The 15,039-nt window shown below is 34.9% G+C and overlaps 1 protein-coding gene across 2 annotated transcripts in view; it reads left to right on the top strand.

Moving 5' to 3' along the window:
- The window catches only part of ABCB7 (ATP binding cassette subfamily B member 7), a 106,411-nt gene extending 92,064 nt beyond the window's left edge, over window positions 1–14,347 (top strand). For both annotated transcript variants that reach the window (XM_004592764.4, XM_004592763.4), the window contains exons 7-16: window positions 803–891; window positions 984–1,071; window positions 2,410–2,584; window positions 3,654–3,811; window positions 4,367–4,530; window positions 4,688–4,817; window positions 8,331–8,502; window positions 9,833–9,936; window positions 12,425–12,532; window positions 14,038–14,347. In XM_004592764.4, coding sequence (XP_004592821.1) covers window positions 803–891; window positions 984–1,071; window positions 2,410–2,584; window positions 3,654–3,811; window positions 4,367–4,530; window positions 4,688–4,817; window positions 8,331–8,502; window positions 9,833–9,936; window positions 12,425–12,532; window positions 14,038–14,253 — 1,404 coding nt within the window. In that variant the 3' untranslated portion in view covers window positions 14,254–14,347. The remainder of the gene's footprint in view (window positions 1–802; window positions 892–983; window positions 1,072–2,409; window positions 2,585–3,653; window positions 3,812–4,366; window positions 4,531–4,687; window positions 4,818–8,330; window positions 8,503–9,832; window positions 9,937–12,424; window positions 12,533–14,037) is intronic.
- Window positions 14,348–15,039: the final 692 nt, after the last annotated feature.

Below are 15,039 nucleotides of genomic sequence, written 5' to 3'. Positions count from 1 at the left end.
TTTGCCTATGACATAAAGTGATAATCTTAAAATATCTAGGTGTCTATTCTCAAAATTTTACACAATTTCATCATTTGTATTTAAAAGTATACATAGCCACATATACCTCAGTATAATTTCTCCTCAAATTTATTACAATATTTTGTTAGTAGTATTTAACAGTAGTAAAAATGTAGCACGTTTAAAAACATTTTTTTTTATTGGAAAGGCAGATATACAGAGAAGGAGATATAGAGAGAAAGATCTTCCATCTGTTGGCTCATTTCCCAAGTGAACGGCTGGAGCTGAGCTGATCCAGGAGCCAGGGTATAATTCCAGGTCTCCCACACGGGTGCAGGGTCCCAAGGCTTTGGACCATCCTCTGTTGCTTTCCCAGGCCACAAGCAGGGAGCTGGATGGGAAGTGAAGCAGCTAGGGTACTTAATCAGCACCCATATGGGGTCCTGGCAGAAGCTAGATAAGGATTTAGCTACAAGGCTATTGTGCCGGACTTGTTTTTTTTTTTTTTAAGATTTATTATTATTATTATTATTTTCATTGGAAAGGTAGATATACAGAAAGAAGGAGACACGGAGAGAAAGAAAATGTGGCGAGTTTGACTTCCTGTATTACCCAAGTAGATTTTCCAGGGTATTTGATTTTCCATGCATTCAAATGCCATTTCTCATCATTCTATTTAATAAGCAACAGTAATTTACTAATAAATTAAAAGCTTTTAACTAGGCTTCGTTGTTGTATATTGTGAACTCTGTAACAAGAACATTGGCTATTTCTGATTTCTTCATTTGACTTCTTTGTCCAGTATTACAAATGTGGTACCCAGTTTGCATTGGTAACTCTTGGAACACTTGGTGCATACACAGCATTCACAGTGGCAGTCACACGATGGAGGTAAACTATTCCCCAGAGACCAGTAAAGGCTCAAAAATCAGTTATGCTTTTATAACACACATTTCATGCCTGTGCAAATCTTTGTCTTACAGAACTAGATTTAGAATTGAAATGAACAAAGCGGATAATGATGCAGGTAACGCTGCTATAGACTCACTGCTGAATTATGAAACTGTGAAGGTAATACGTTTAATTATACTTGCCTCTGCCTTTCACACTGTGCTAGGATTTGTTCTGCCATTTAATTTAATAGGTGCTGTAAGTTACTGCTTCAGATTTGGATAGGATTTCTAGGTGTGATGGAACAATGCTGCTTGGTTGCTTTTCTTTTGTTTAAATATTATCCTTTCTTTTCTCCTTAGTTATTGTTTGGCAACATCAGAATTTTACCTTCTGAATTAAGCTATGGGTGATTACAAATTACAATTAACATCTTAAATCTTTTTTTTTTTTTTTTAATTTGAGCGGAGAGAGAAAAAGACACTCCCATCCTCTGACTCACTCCCTAAATGCCTGCAATGTCCAGGGCTGGGCCAGGCTGAAGAGGGAATTCAGGAATCTGTGTCTCCTGTGTGGGTTAAAAAGAGAGCCAAGTACTTGAGCTATCACTGCTGCCATCCGGGGTCTATATTAGCAGGTAGCCAGAGTCAGGAACCAGAGCTAGGTGTGGAAAAAAGGTACTCCAGTATGGGACACAGGCATTTTATTCTCCAGTGCAAATACCTAGCCCCAATTTGCATATGTATTCATAATGAGCACTAAGGTAATCAAACTTGCATGTAAACTCTTGGCTCTATTTTTCAGGATACCTAGAATATTCCTTTTTATTAATTCTTTCACTTATATTTTTTCCATTTAACAAGAGAATTACTGAATGCTTCTTGTATACAAACCAGTATGCTAAGTGCTGTGATGAGGGGCTGGTGAAAATTATTTCCTGCAATGCCAGAATTTTATAATCTACTGAGTTCAAATAGGTATGCAGATGACTAGCCAAGAAGGCATGATGCTACTATGGCAATTAGGAGTGACTATTCTGCGTCTCAGGATCAGGGAAAGGTTTTGTAAAGGTGGTTTCATGGAAAACTCGTTTTTTTTTTAATGTTCTTTTTAAAATTTGTATTACTATAAAGAGAATAGATTTCATGCATTCCATAGGTGCGGTTCCTTCCCTTCCCTTATTCTCTCTTCCCTCCCTCCCTGCTCTTTATCAGTTTTGCAAAGACATAATTGCAGTCCACTGCATATTCACTGGCTTCCTTCACCACTAAGTTCAAATTATCTAAGCATCCTGTAAATGTTTGTTGGGTGAAATCTATAGAATTTCCAAATACAATCCACTGTGGAAAACTGCCAGAGTACTGTAGTCCAATGTATTAAATGGAATGTTCTTTAAATGGAAGCAAACAGTACAAAATTTTATCTATACATGGAATCTGATTGAAAGAATACCAATCAGTTAAGATAATACATTCCAATTATACTTGTCCATCATTGCTATTTTTATGTATTTTGTAGTATTTTAATAATGAAAATTATGAAGCACAGCGATATGACGGATTTTTGAAGACATATGAAGCCGCATCTTTGAAAAGTACCTCTACTCTGGCTATGCTGAACTTTGGTCAGAATGCTATTTTCAGTGTTGGCTTAACGGCTATAATGGTGCTCGCCAGTCAGGGAATTATGGCAGGTAATAATCTGTTGTTGCATTTATAGACTGCTTAACTTTTCTTTTAAAGATTTATTTATTTTATTATAAAGTCAGATATACAGAGAAGAGGAGAGACAGAGAGGAAGATCTTCCATCCAATGATTCACCCCAAGTGAGCGCAACTGCTGGTGCTGCGCCGATCCGGAGCCGGGAACCAGGAACCTCCTCCAGGTCTCCCACACGGGTGCAGGGTCCCAATGCATTGGGCCGTCCTTGACTGCTCTCCCAGGCCACAAACAGGGAGCTGGATGGGAAGTGGAGCTGCCGGGACTAGAACTGGCGCCCATATGGGATCCCGGTGCATTCAAGGCGAGGACTTTAGCTGCTAGGCCACGCCGCTGGGCCCAAGACTGCCTAACTTTTATAAATAAATATTAATAAAAGGGATATGTATATTGGTTCTAAGTGTAAAAGATATTCCATAAAGTGCTTTTTTGTCATTCTTTGAGTTTTGTGTATCACAATGTATATTTTTGTTTCATTATTTTTTTTTGCTTCCTTTTGTTTAACAGTGGCTCTTTCATTGATAGAAATTACCATGTATGCATTTTTGTGTCCGTAACCTAATTGCTTCAAGAGCAGTTTTCTGTTTTGCATCTGATATTTCTAATTACGTTTATAGACTTTGAAAGCAATATAATGATTTCTGTTTTTTGAACTAGCGATGACTAGTTCAAAAAAATTGACTATATCAATTTTTTAAAAATTTATAGACGATTCCATTTGGTATAATTTTTTATATGTATTCTTTTTGAGTTCTGTTTTATACTACAGAGAAACTATTCTTAGGAAGAATGGAGAGATTTTTTTGCTTTCCATTTTTATCTTCACATTACATATACCGAGTTCCCCATGTTATCTAAATCACAAATTAGAATGTTTTGAAATTGAGTAGCCCTAGAAGTTCTTAAATATGTATATTTTGAATCATGTATGAACTTTTTTATTTTTTTCACCCTACCCCTAAACTTTTCTATTTTAAACTGGAGAAGTTTATAACATTCAACTAAAATAACTTCTTTTTTCTGTCTACCAACTACATAATAAGGAACACTTACTGTTGGAGATCTTGTAATGGTGAATGGACTGCTTTTTCAGCTTTCATTACCTCTTAACTTTCTGGGAACTGTATATAGAGAAACTAGACAAGCACTCATAGATATGAACACCTTATTTACTCTACTCAAGGTAGACACCCGAATTAAGGTAAGTGACCTATGTGGTACCTTTTTAAAAGTACGTGCCCCTCATCCCATTGATAGAATTATTCTAGATGACAGTTCTTACATTACTGTGTTAGCAAACCAGTTACTATTTAGTAAGAATTGGGGCTAACATGTATTAAGGAATTGAAGATTTCACTTGTGTATTTAAATAAATATTTACATAATTAAATTTTTACAGTGAATAAAGATTCTACTTAGAAACTGAAGTTTCTTAAATTGAGCTGTTAGTAACTGGATTTGCATGATGTCAGATGTAAGACTGTATTTTCTCTCGTCCCTAGCCTTTTTATTTCTGTGCCCTATCCTCACAACCCAGGAAGAAGTTACCTAGAAACCGAAACACTCAGGGTTTCTTAACAGTAGCAAAAACCAGATCTTTATGCTTAGAAATGGTCTGACTCCACTTACAAATCTCCTCCTTCCTCCATTATGTTCTTTTTTCTTGCTTTGTGGATTAGAAAATTGTCTGCATTAAGGTACTCTAGGCAGTGTATAAAGTGGCTTTTTTTTTTTTCTTTTTCTTTTCCCTGCCTAGGACAAAGTGATGGCATCTCCCCTTCAGATCACACCACAGACAGCTACGGTGGCCTTTGATAATGTACATTTTGAATACATTGAGGGGCAAAAAGTCCTTAGTGGATTATCTTTTGAAGTTCCTGCTGGAAAAAAAGTGGCCATTGTAGGAGGTAGTGGGTCAGGGTGGGTAATTTAGTTATTTATAACATTCTGCATTATTGTTTGAATATTTCTAGTGTAATATTTTTCTTTATCATGATAGAATGATTACTGTGGTTTAAAATAGAGGTGCCCCAGTGCCAATGGAAGCTAAATAACCTTTCTTTATCTGCACTTTCAGGAAAAGCACGATAGTGAGACTGTTGTTTCGCTTCTATGAGCCTCAGAAGGGTAGCATTTACCTTGCTGGTCAAAACATACAAGATGTGAGCTTGGAAAGCCTTCGGCGGGCAGTGGGAGTAGTACCACAGGTATTTAAAAACAGAAAAAGTATTTGGAGAATGTATTGGTTGGTGGATCTGTAACTAGAATAATTTTAATCCAAGGAGTTAAACATATTTTAATGAAATGGGTGATGTTAGGCCCTACAGGTGAAATTCTGTTGCCAACACCCATTTTCTTAAAAGGTGGGAAAAATGAATGGAAATTTTGCATGATTAAAGAACTCCAAAGGCCCAGAAGGAAAGCATAGTATAGAATGAAAGCACAGACTACAGTAAGGCTGATCTTGAATCTTTTATTTTAAAAATCTTATTTTATTCTCCTTCTTGTTATCATTACTATTTGAGAGAGACAGAGGGAGAGAGAGTAAATAAGCCAGAGTGAGCACAGACACAATAAATCACCGTCTCCCAAATGCATGCAAAGCTAGCAACCAGGAACTCAGTCCTTATCTGCTACATGAGATGCAGAGATCCAATCTTTTTACCATTACCACTGCCTAAACATAAGCAGGAAGATGAACTCCAAAGAAGAGCCAGGACTCAAAACCGGGTACCTTTATATAGGGCACTGCCATCTTAACTACTAGGTGAAACGCCTTCCCCCAGACCTGGATTCTAACCATAGTTAATAGTTTTGTTGCTTTGGGCCTATTTCCTCATCTGTAAAATAAGGATACCATTTATCTTAGAGAACAGGATTATAGTTTTATATTAGGAATAATATATATATATATATATAAAAAGCATCAATATAATATCTATCACATAAAAAAGAGTATTATGCTTTTGAGTAGTTTCTGACGTAGTGAGTTTACGGTAATTGAAAAATAGTTTGGCTGCTCATCTCAGATTTCTGTGCCAATTTCAGCACTGTGCCTTAACTGCAAAGAATAATGCCTGACCTGTAAGTAAGTGTTTCGTAAACGTTTGCTTAGTTACATAGTTGAGGGGTGTAGGCAGGAGGGGAAAGTAAGCATCTGGGAAGACATGAAGTAGATAACATTAGAAATTGGAAATTTTTCTTACATTGAAAACTTACTGAGTGACCCGAGACTTAGTCGCAGTTAATATATGTTAGATTAGCTGTTAATCCCTGGAACTAGAATCAAGTCCCTGGGAGAACAGATCAAAATAAGGGGGAAGTGATGAGGAGGAACTGTGGGAAAATGGTTGGCCAGGGACATGTAGCTTGTAAATGACCCCCAGCTGATTCAACACATGGCACTTTTCTATCTTTTCCTTTACTGAGAATCCCAAATGTTATGAGCATGAGTTCCTTAGAGATATTATTAAAGCATCAGTTGTCTTTCACACACCTCAGTTCTGATTTTAGAGGGCAGTATGGAACCCAGAAACCTGCATTAAAAAAAAAAAAGTTTCCCAGATGTTGAGAAACACTAGCCTTAACTAAATGACAACTGGGTTGCCACTACGTTAGACTCAAGTGTGTTTAGCTGTGTAACTAGGTCCCTGCTACTTTCCTAGGCTGTGTACCAATTATCCTCATCCTTTTGGAAAAAAAATGAAATGCCAAGTAAAACTGTATATAAACAGTAAATGAAATAGAGTCTCACTCTCATTGAAGCCTGTAGCAATATAAATTAAGTCAACAATGGCATGCCATTCTTGACCTTTAACATCTGGCAAAAATTTTCAAATCAATAATGTCTACTTTGGGAAAGGCTGTGTAAAATAGATGATCCGTTGTTTTGCTGAGAGAAGTGTATACTTTTCCTGACAAGTGAATTGGTGATATGTGTTAGGTGCCTGAAAACTAATCCATGTCCTTTATTCCAATAATTCAGCTTCTGGAAGAATTTAGTAAGGAAATGAACCAACCAAGATGTAAATATACTTTTATGTACAAAGATGTTCATTTATAAAGCAAACGGCAGAAACAATATAAATATCCAGTGCAAATGGGTGATTGAATTATCTTTGTGGGGCAAGTGCCATGTGGTCTGTTATAAACAGTAGGTTTAAAAGAATATTGGAGGTCTAGAAAAATGGCTAAAAGTTTTTGAAAAAGAAGATGCCAAATAGAATAGAATATAAAAAAAAGCCAAAAAAAAGAATACAATATCCACATTTGGTAGTATTGATGGATATATATAAATAGAGAACAAGGAGAAATAGGAAAATGTTAACTGGTGTATCCAGATGATGGAATTGTGGTTTTATTAGTTATTTAATTCATAAAATTTGTTATGTATTTAAGGTATACAACATAATATTATGGATACATATAGATTGTAAAATGGTTACTATAGTGAAGCAAATTACTATGTCCTGCAAATAACTGTCGCTAGTTACCTGCTTTTTGTCTGTGACAGGAGCTGCTAAAATCTATCCATTTAACAAAAATATTGGGGAGGAAAGTCCTGTATTTTTACCTTACCTTATTTTAAATATTTCCATATGTTTCAGTTACCATCTGTTTGTTCATTTTTTTTAATGGAGAATATTTTAAAATAGTTTCTATTTTATAAAACTTTGTGCTTTGGGGTTTAAATGCCATGTAAATATGAAACATTTTGTCTTAATAGTAGATAATATAAAATTAAAATATTGTTTGGAGTATCTGAATTTATTTATCTGGTTATATTGTTAAAGAAGATTTTGATTTGATATTTCTGTTAATGAGAACCATGGAGACTGGGTTTAAAATAAGAGATGAATGATGCTAACTTTAAGTTTGTTTTAGTGTGCCATGTCAGAATAATTTAAAATATCAAGTGAATGTTTGAATTCACATTATATATGTATGTGTGTGTATGTGTGTGTGTGTATATGATAAATTTTCTGTCTTCTAATCTTCTAAGTCCAATATCAGAGCTTCTTAGACACTTAGGAAAACATGTTGAACCTCATTAGTAACCAGAAATGCTAATTTAAACAAAAGGTATATTTGACCCTCCTAAAAATGGTACGAACTAAAAAATGGTACCAATTCCAGGGTTGCTAAGGATATGGGCAATTCTCATATATTATTGGTTGCCTGTAAGTGGACTTTTTAAGTGGACTTATTCTTACGTTTTAATCCACCAAGCTACTTTAAGAAATTCTTCTTACAGAAATACTGTCATGGGCACACTCAGTCATACGTTCTTATTCCAACATTGTAGTAGCAAAAGTTAGGAAGTCACAGTAATGTTCAATAAGGGAATGAATAATAAATTATGGTATATACATAGTATAGCATATGCAACTGTTAAAAAGAATGAGGTAGTTTCTGTTACTGATGTAGACAATCTCCAGGATATGGTAAACGGAAAAAAAATTAATAAGCAAAATAGTATGCATAGAATGATTCCACTTATGTGAGGAACAAAAACATATGTTGAAAGCATATAATATTTAGAAAAGGTCTGGAATGGTACCCTGCATTTGTTTATGATGGTTAACTCTGGGAAGGAAATGGGATTATAGGGATAGGAGTGATGAAAGTACCGTTACGTCTCAGTTTTTATGCCTTGATATCTTTGATATTTGCAGTTTTTATAATGAATAAGTCTGTATTTATTTATACATCTGTTTTAGGATGCTGTCCTCTTCCATAATACTATTTACTACAACCTCTTATATGGAAATATTAGCGCTTCACCTGAAGAAGTATACGCAGTGGCAAAATTAGCTGGACTTCATGAAGCAATCCTTCGAATGCCACATGGATATGACACCCAAGTAGGGGAACGAGGACTCAAACTTTCAGGTAATCAAAGATTTTAGATTTATCCCCACCTTGGTTATTCTTTTCCAACTCTCAATTTGTCAGAGCCATTTTCTAGGAAGTTTAGTGATGGAGTTCAAACCAATGCTCATCCAATCACATTTGATGATGTTTCCAATCTCCTACCTCTCACTGTAAATAATTCATCATTTTAGAAGTGTTCTCAAGGTTTTTTTCACTTGTAGCAGAAAACATTATAGTTACTTAATATTAGGCAAAATATAGGTAAATACTCAGGTGAGTATATATAACAGGTTAATATGTGATCATTAGGAAAGCCAACTTTCATCTAGAAACAAAAGTATTGAGGGAAAAGAGCAGTAATTTAATGGTGAATAATGTATCTTCTTATTTTAGTATCCTACATCATTAGAGTTTGTTTTCAATATTTTTGGCCTTATTGCACTTATCCTACTAACTGCTATATTTTTCATACAGCCAGCTTCACTTTTCCTTGTTAGCTCAATGATCGATGAAATTTGGAGGCTTATAAATTTCCAGTTAAATGCTTAATTATGAGATTGCTAGGATAAAAAATGAATTACCTTAAAATGACTGAATATTTTTGGAGAATTCCTAAGTTTTTCTTTTTGCCCCAAATTACGTTTATTCAAGAGTATAACAGTAGCTAATACTTGAAAGAATGTATTTCCTAGATACTTATGTCTATATTTAGGGATAAATGTGTGGGCAAGCATGTTGCAATGGGAAGAATACTGTGAGTCAGTCAAATCTGGTCCAGATTCTATAGAGATTACTCTGTGTCCCTGAGCAAATCTCTGTACGTTTTTGTGCCTCTGCTTCCTTCAAGTAGTAAAACTTTATAGAGACCTATAAAAAAATAACTAAGAGGAAGTAAAAGATAATTTAGTATATAACCTTAGCTTTAAAGAATACTGCGAAAAATAACAGCTTCCTGTCAAAAAGCTTCTTTGATAATATTGGCTGAATGATTTTTTTTTTTAATGATACAAGGTAAATTTAGATACTCAAGTTTATATCTTCCAGTTTCCAGTTAGGATTTTTTTGGGTCTGTCAACTCTGTAATACTAAAATTGTTACCTGCCTTCATCATTATCATTCTTTTTGCCTACCATGAAGTCAGATTTCAGTGTTAACATTTATGCTCCAGGGAATATTGTTGTCAGAGGATATCATATATGACCTTAAACTCTGCAACTAGTAAAATGAGCAGTGATCAGGAGTTTAGATAAATGTTGAAGATATTACTTGGTGGTTGTGATTCATGGAAATGATGGAAACACACAACAGGTCTTGCTATATTTCCTTAAGCTAAAGTTTTTCTTTCCAGGAGGAGAAAAACAAAGAGTAGCAATTGCAAGAGCCATTTTGAAGGATCCCCAAGTCATTTTGTATGATGAAGCTACTTCGTCATTGGATTCAATTACTGAAGAGGTAAATGATGATGAAAATAGGAAACTCTTTAATGTTTACTGTTTCTCCTTAGAAGTTGCAGTTAAATGGGTGCATTTGTATTTTAAATGAATTTCAGCGGTAGGTGCAGTAGAACACATTCTCTAGATCCTCCCCTGCCCCCATAGCAAATGATGATGGTGGGAATCCAGATTGTATCATGATGTTGTTATGTCCTTGTACAAATATGTCTCCTTTGAAACTGTGTGACACTTTGACACATTTTATGGTGTTATCCATGTAAGGATTGTGTAATAATATGACTAAGAAATTCTTTAGTTTTTGTCCTGTTGCCATTTAGTGCCCATTAGAATAAATCATGCAAGTGATTTTAACACTGTGACAGTGTGCACCATAAACCATTTCACTTACAGAGTGACTCATTGAGGTACAGGTCAGGCACACACAACATGTGATGCTGTTGTCAACTCGTGTTCATTTCGCAGAAAGTGTTGTGAAGCACTAACATGTTGTGGCACTGGTATTGCCACTACCCAAGCAGCTACATTAAATTTCCAGACAGTGTCTTTACATTGTGTGCTGAAGTCTCAACACCAGTGATAATTTCACAACTGAAGCCTCTTAATCTGGAACCAAAGAAGGCAGATATCATTTGTCAGTTGCCTAAATTCAATCCAGCTTTTAGTTTAGTACATAGTATGAACCAAATGTTGAAGAATAGGCCTAATTGAGGCTTTACAGGCTGTTGGAGATAATAGTGGCATGCAGAGTTAAGTTGCAGTACACATTATTTGCTCAACACTTTAATTTCAATGTCAATTGACTAGCATAGGGATTTTGTTAGATGTAAAGTAAGCCTTAAGTATGCCCAGATTCCATTCATGGGAAGAGTGGAGAATGAATGCATACAGGAACTATAAACCTAAAAATGTGAATGCAAGTTAAAAGTTGCACTAGCAATCATTATTTGGATCTCATACCTTCATTACGTCAAGGAGCATAACCCATGAAGAACTAATGGAGAACCCAAAGGGAACAAGCTGATGGAAGACTGATAAATTGTAATGAGCCTTTTTTAAAATGTTCTGGAGTACTCAATGGGATATTAAAATTTTTGAGAATAAGGAGAAGTGGTCCCATAAACAACAGTTTCTTGGGATTGACCCTTTACATGATTATGATTCTGCCATAATGCAATACAAGCTCATTTTCTGAGTAAGCATCTGCTCTTAGTAATTCTATGCCTTTAAAAACTAAGGAAATGTCTGTAGGAAGCCTTTGAATATATTCCCTGCATTGTTTCCATCCGGCTACTTAGAACCAGATCTCCAAGCACAGCCACTGTATCCCAACTCCTTAAATTGTAGGAGAGATCGTCACAAAGTATGTATAATGAAAGAAATATGCATGAATTTAAAAAATTTGCACCAAAATAAGCCTGTCTTTATACCATGAACTTCAAAAATTACCTCATAATTTATAGACAATAAACAAAAATATGTTTTCCAGAATGCTTTTGAAAATGAGCTTTTCTCAAGTTAACAATAGTGTTGTCTCTGTGTTCTATCTTCTGAATTTGAACTAAGAAAAAGCAAATGTTCATGTGTTCCTCCAGTTTTTACCTTTCATCGCATTATTTTTTCATAGAACAATAGGTTAATTTTTTTAAGTGAATGAGAAGGCTCAGTTTGGTTTTAAATAACATTTCACTATTTTTAAAGATGTATTTATGTATTTGAAAGAAACTGAGAGGGAGAGAGAAAGTAAGTAAGTAAGCTGGTCCACTTCCTGAATGGCTGCAATGGTTGGGGCTGGAACAGTCTGTAGCTGGAAGCCTGAAACTCCATCAGATCTCCAATGGGGTGGCAGGGGCCCAAACATTTGGGCCGTCTTCTGTTGCTCTCCCAGGAGCATTAGTAGGGAGCTGGTTTGAAAGCAGGGACTCAAACTTTTACTCTGATATGGGATGTCAGTGCCACAAGCAGCAACATAACCTGATACACCACAACACTGGCCCCATATTTCACAATTTTTAAAAAATTAACAAGCATAAAATTCTTGTTATGTTTATTAGTACTATGTGATTTTTCAATACCGGTATACATTGCCTAGTGCTTTGGGTTATTTTAAATTTCCCCGCATCCTATTACTTGAATCTCCCTTTATTTTAGTTTTGTTTTCATTTACAAATATGGTTGGCTATTTCCTGATACCACTTTAGTTGTTTATTAATTACACAGTATACTCATGTTCTCTAAGACTTTGAAAAATGTTGCCCATCACATTGATAACTTTTTTTCCATGACTATGTGGTCATATGTGTCTTCTCTTTTTTGCTTGATATGCTTTTTTCCTAATTATTAGATTTGATCAAATAAATGGTATCAAGTTTACACAATAGGAAATTGTTATTTTATATGTTCCTTTAGGAAATGTGTGATTATTTTAATATATGTTAACCTATTGGACACATGTTTTTTCCTTCCTATTCTTCTTGTCAAATTTGTAGGCTATTCTTAGTGCCATGAGGGACGTGGTCAAACACAGAACTTCTATTTTCATTGCACATAGATTGTCAACAGTGGTTGATGCAGATGAAATAATTGTCCTGAATCAGGTAAGAAATTAAAGTTTAGGATCTGAGAAACATTGGGAATTGCTCTAGATACAGGAAACTTTACTATTCTTTTTAACTAAAATATACAGAATTTGCATTCAGACTGAGTCCTAGTAAGATTCTGATTTTAGCCCTTTTTGATAGGAAATAATACACGTTACTTACAAGAAGGAATACGCTGTATTTACTCACTTTCTATTGAAGTTTTCAGAGCAAAATTTGACTTTCAAGCATGTATAATAAAACAATTTTTCACACTTGTTTTCCCTCTGGATTGAATCCTTGCTGAATATTCTTGCTTTATTATATATTTTCACTGTTGTAATTCTGCATGTACCCTTATATACAAAAGAAAATTACCAGAAAATAAAGTGGTCATTTTCAAAACAGCCATTTTTATTTTGTGTTTTTCCCTATGTTGAAACAAAGAGAAAAGGCAACTTGCATTATCTTTTCTGAGGGAATAACTATACAAGTGTGCTATCTAAATGTACTGAACAAATCAGAGTCCTACTATTGTAACTGGTAGATTTGAAAATTGTAATAATTTTCCTTTTCTCCTCTCAGCAAGAACCTCTTCCTCCAACCCCTAGTACTTGATTATTTCTGACATTGTTCTGTTCTCCACCTTGCAGTCAGCCTTTTTCTGTGATTATTTTTTCCTTTTTAATAAATACATCCTCAGTTATTTATCATTTTGAAAGCCTGTATACTGAGAGTTCAGAGAAAAGAAGCATTCTCATGTGCTTTCTATATATTGAGTTATTGAGAGAGACTTTTTCACCCCACTAAAATTCATTACATGCTTCTCAGTGCTGTGATATAAATGCTATTTCCTTTATAAGGCACCAGTACACGTGTGTGCTCCTCGGCCTCTCAGTTTTATGTTCATAAACGTTTATATTCATTAGAAAATAAACTGATGTCTCCCAGCATGTTTAACTGTAGCTGTCAAGAGACAAATTAATTGTAGATCAGAGTTTGGAATCTATATCACATCTATACAATGTTAAGTTTAATAGCAGTTGTTAACAAAAATAGCCACTGGAGGAGGCAAACTTTTCATTTTCATGAAGTGTTTTTAATTTCAAAGTATACATAAGGATTTCAGAATATTATTTTCAAATCCTTGTATAAATAACAGTGCTTTTGACTAGAATATTTGCTGATTACAGAAAATACCACTTCGTTACCTTTTTATACTTCCCTTTCTTCCTTTCCAAATGAAAAATAAAACATTAAAATTGCACTTTCTTTAAGTAAAATGATATTTACTGTTTGAAGAATTTCATAGCTTTCTGTTTGTTCGCTGGCTCCAGATAGCTCAGTGAAGAAAAGCATCTCTACCTCTGTTGTCCCTACTTACACTGTGCGTGAGGAACTGGGAAATGTATTTTAATGAATGCAAATCCTTTAAATCCTTAGTTAGAAATGATTATGTATTTTTCAGTTTTTGTGCTAGTTAAATGACCTTTTCCTGTGTTTCTTTTGTGTTTGACTTCTAGGGTAAAGTAGCTGAACGTGGGACCCACCATGATTTGCTTGCTAACCCAGGCAGTATCTACTCAGAAATGTGGCATACACAGAGCAGCCGTGTGCAGAACTATGATAACCCCAAGTGGGGTGCAAAGAAAGAAACTATGTCCAAGGAGGAGGAAAGGAAGAAACTACAAGAAGAAATTGTCAACAGCGTGAAAGGCTGTGGAAACTGTTCCTGCTAAGCCACATGAGACATTTTCTGTTTTTGTTTTGGACTATTCATTAATTTGCACTGAAGCAGAATTGTTGCATTAAAAACCAATTCATACATTCCCATTTCCTAAACTCCTTCTTTCATGTGAGATTGAGCTAAAGCGGAATTTGAGGTTTGCATCTTTCACAGCCTATTTGACGTGGTAACTGTATTTGTCCCCAAATTATCCAGTGTGTGGTTATTGGATACTGTTTGACTAACTACCCCGATACCTGTTTGAAATCCCTAATCTTATAGATCAAATATGATTTCTTCATTTGTGTAGTTTTTAACACTTGGTTATGATAATTGAGACGGAAAGTGGCTATTTCTTACTAAGGTTCCTTGTTTCTTCTTCCCCCTTCTTCCAGTTAAAATACTTCATTGATGTGAAATGAATAGATAAGCATATTTAAAGGCTTTGTCAAAAATGAACGCACATTCGTGGTTATGGTATTTTCTTTGGTAGACACTGTATTTAACAGTTTTTTGAAGTATTTACTTCTACGTATATTTTTGGAGGAAAGCCCAAAGTTTTCATGCCATTATATAATATGGTGATAATTCATTAGTAACAGGCACGCTGAATATTTACTAGTGATTGGAATTTTTTTTTTTGACCAAAATGAGGTATTGCTTTTCTTTTGGACCAGATCTTTCCATTTTTTCTATAAAAACTTATAAGCGATGGTGTAATTTGAGGATTGCTATGCTGGGAGTAATCTGAAAAGCTTAGGGAGTTAATGGCCATTTTATTTCCATCTTAAAAGCACCA

This window comes from Ochotona princeps, chromosome X (genome assembly GCF_030435755.1).
Source record: "Ochotona princeps isolate mOchPri1 chromosome X, mOchPri1.hap1, whole genome shotgun sequence".
NCBI classification, from domain to species: domain Eukaryota; kingdom Metazoa; phylum Chordata; class Mammalia; order Lagomorpha; family Ochotonidae; genus Ochotona; species Ochotona princeps.
Note: the sequence above shows the minus strand (reverse complement) of the source record. Positions and strands in the feature narration are given on the sequence as shown.